A 3,363-nucleotide genomic window follows, 5' to 3' on the forward strand; every position below is an offset into this window, starting at 1 on the left:
AGTTTAGTTTTTGTTTGCTTCAGCTGGAGGCTGGACAGCCCCCTGTGGTTTCAGCATAGCTTCCTGTCCCTGGCTACCCTGTGCAGTATGTGGCCCAGCAAGTCTAGGCTCGTTGCTTTTCTAGTCTTAACTGCCTTGAAAGAGACCCACACCCTTATTTAGACAACAGCACAGTATGTGAATGTGTCTTTCTTAGAGCTGGAAAGGTGGTAGATGGTAAGAGAGGAAAACCTTCTGCAAGTACTCTTTTCTCACTGCATAGCTCCGCTGCCCGAGAGCTGAGCTGACAATTCAGAACTTCCCTCTGTTGGCCTTTTGCCACCATAAGCACCGCTGTGGTTAGGAGCTGAGCTAGAAGGCAAGGAGAGGGCTGTTGCCTCTCCTGACATGCAAATCAGTGTCCAGAGGAAAAGGAAGCGCTTAGTGTTGGCAGCCCCATTTAGTCTGCCAGAGTACTTGGCTTCCTGCAGGCTCCAGCCCTTTCTCAGTCGTCCTTAGACCGAATCAGTGGGAAAATTACTTCAGTGTTGGCTATATGTTCTCCTTGGAAGGCTGGAGCCTGCTGTGGTTGGAGTGAGCTTGATGAGTACCCGGGCCTTTCTGTGACAACCCAGTCTGGCTCCAGCCCTTCCTGGGAAAGTTCTGAGAATGTTGGTGTACAGACAGTCCTGATCAGGTCTGGTTCTCCAGAACTACCAGGCCAGTGACCAGCTTTCTTGTACTCCAAAGAAGTCAGTAGCTTGCTTCCTTAGGTCTCTTGCAGAGAGAAGATATGTGAGGATATGGAAGAGAGTCAATGAAAAACTAATTGACTGATGGAGGGTATCAGCATGCAGGAAAGGAGGCAGCGACTTTTGTTCCCAGTCCCGTTTCTGTGTGCATTGGGTGGATGGAAGCTGCTGGATAGGGTGGGAGTGGGATGCTCTGTGTGGCATTGTGTGTCATGGATAGGTGAGGGGGGAGACTTTTAATCATCTGCTGGCTGTGCTTTTTTGAAACTGGAACTCTCTCTCTGTGACTGTTAGACTGGCCCTATGCTTTACTGGCAGTAAAAAAACCCCCACCCCCCCCCCCAACAGTATTACCCCCTGTGTCCCTCTCTAGTTTTGTCTTCTGTTTTTCATGATGTGGGATGCAAACAGCAAAAACAAATGTAAAGTAAGTTCCAGTTGAGTGTAGGAATGAATGACAGAAGAGGCTGTGACCTAACACAGTATATTTCTGCTACTTTCCCTCTCTCTGAAGCCATCAGCACGAGCTACAGAGTATCTGGGCAGCTGATGCCTATAGGAGTCCTTGCTGGCACAGCATTTAACCTTTCTGTCTTGTTTCATTCCCTGACCAGGCAGAAGATGGGAACATCGAGTACAAGGTGAGCCTTTTGAGGTTGCAGAAGGAGGTCTTCCTCCCAGAGGGTTATTTTGCAGTGAGTAACTTCACCAAAGACAGCATATGGGGAACATGTCCAAGGAAGGGACAGAAAAGTGGACACTGTATTAAGGGACTATCAGTCATCTTCTGTGTCTCTGTGCCTAGCAACACCCAGTATGCTGAGCTGGAAAAGTTCGATCTCATTACTCATTTTTAGGAATCTGTTTTAGGAGGTGAGACCCACTGTGTTTTTCCTGAAATCTTCTTCCTTTTGAGAGAGAGCTGCAGGTATCCCTGATAATCATTTGTTACTTTCCTGTGGCTGTTCCGCCATTTGCACTGATTTGGCTCCTGTGTCACAGGTCCCACAGTGCTGTCTTTACCTTCCCAGCAGGCAGGGTATAGGTCCCTTTGTCAAGATGCAGAAAAGTTCTTCTACCATATGTATGCACCTTTGTGAAACCCTTTCTCACCTGTCCTGTGGCTTCTGTGCAGACACTAATATGTGCTGTGTTTTCTAGAGGTGGGTCAGAGTTGGGAGCACTGCTTAATGGTGTTGGATTAGGGACTCGCTGGCTTGGGCAATGGGATTCCCTCTGCATCCAGTCTGTGACTATAATTATCCCCCTCCATTAAACAGCTAAAGCTAGTGAATCCCTCGCAATATCGCTTTGAGCACCTGGTGACACAGATGAAGTGGCGACTACAGGAAGGCCGTGGTGAGGCCGTCTATCAGATCGGCGTGGAGGACAATGGGCTGCTGGTGGGCCTTTCGGAGGAGGAGATGCGTGCCTCACTCAAGACACTGCGCCGTATGGCAGAGAAGTACGTGTTCCCTTTCATCTGCAGGACCCGCAGGCATAAACAGCCTCCAGTAGAGAGGCTCGGCCCCAGAAGTCCCCTGAGGGACTCGGCAAACCCCCTGTGTGACTGAAATTCCCTCATCAAGAGGCTCTGGAAATATGAAGGTGGTTATAGGGCTTTTGGCGGGAAGCCTGAGGCTCCTTCCCTGCTATCCCCAGCTTTCATCCTATTCGCTTTTCCAGCTGTGATTCTAGAGTTGCAACAGCTGCCGGCTACAAGTGTGTGTCTCACTCCTTCCTTTTGTGTTTGTGGCAGGGTTGGGGCTGACATTACGGTGCTGCGGGAGAGGGAAGTCGATTACGACAGCGACGTTCCAAGGAAGATAACAGAGGTGCTTGTCCGAAAGGTGCCTGACAACCAGCAGGTAGGGACCTATGACTTGGCCATCCTCTCCTGCTGGGGGCTTAGAGGCTTCACACAAGCAGCTTCCTTTTGGGATGGGAGCCCAAACCCTAGAGGCACCTTGTCATAGACTGGCCCGTGGCAGATGCTTTAAAGAGCTGCCAGAGGGAGGCTTGATGATAACGCTTTTCATCTCCAAGATTGTGGTTGAGGCAGATACCAGCAGGGGAGATTGCCTGGATCAGAGGTGAGAAATTACTTCACTTCTACGGCAACAGTTCTGAACCAGGCCAGTGTGCAAACAAGGAAGGATTTACAGGTCCTGCTGCAGCAAACGGCCTTTTTTGTGATATCAATGCCTGATGTGTCACATCACGACTCTAGAGAGTATATCACAGCTCCTGAGCAATGGTTTGCTGAGCAAGAGCAGAATCTGAGCAAGATACACTGCACAGTGTCTATTGTGGAAGGAAGCTCTCTGAGGCCCATCTCCACTGCCATGTTGTGTTCTTGCATACCAGCACAGCAGTGGTTAACTTTCATGATTTCTCTGTTCTTCTTCCTGTAGTTTTTAGACCTGCGAGTAGCCGTGCTGGGGAATGTGGACTCAGGGAAGTCAACCCTGTTGGGTGTCCTAACGCAAGGAGAGCTGGACAATGGGCGGGGAAGAGCACGCCTCAACCTCTTCCGGCATCTCCATGAAATCCAGTCAGGAAGAACGTCGAGCATCAGCTTTGAGATCCTTGGCTTCAACAGCAAAGGAGAGGTGAGGGTGTGGGCTGCTGA

At 50.0% G+C, this 3,363-nt stretch overlaps 1 protein-coding gene across 2 annotated transcripts in view; it reads left to right on the plus strand.

The window, feature by feature from the left end:
- Positions 1–852: 852 nt before the first annotated feature.
- The window catches only part of GTPBP2 (GTP binding protein 2), an 11,112-nt gene continuing 8,601 nt past the window's right edge, over positions 853–3,363 (plus strand). Inside the window, exons 1-5 of one of the 2 annotated variants that reach the window (XM_009636427.2) lie at positions 853–876; positions 1,346–1,372; positions 2,012–2,196; positions 2,491–2,599; positions 3,146–3,343. In XM_009636427.2, coding sequence (XP_009634722.1) covers positions 2,063–2,196; positions 2,491–2,599; positions 3,146–3,343 — 441 coding nt within the window. In that variant the 5' untranslated portion in view covers positions 853–876; positions 1,346–1,372; positions 2,012–2,062. Of the gene's footprint in view, positions 877–1,345; positions 1,373–1,411; positions 1,605–2,011; positions 2,197–2,490; positions 2,600–3,145; positions 3,344–3,363 lie in introns of those variants that run through there. The other variant, XM_035892021.1, reaches the window with a different exon arrangement.

Source organism: Egretta garzetta, unplaced genomic scaffold (genome assembly GCF_000687185.1).
Source record: "Egretta garzetta isolate BGI_Z169 unplaced genomic scaffold, ASM68718v1 scaffold54, whole genome shotgun sequence".
Classification (NCBI taxonomy): Eukaryota; Metazoa; Chordata; class Aves; order Pelecaniformes; family Ardeidae; genus Egretta; species Egretta garzetta.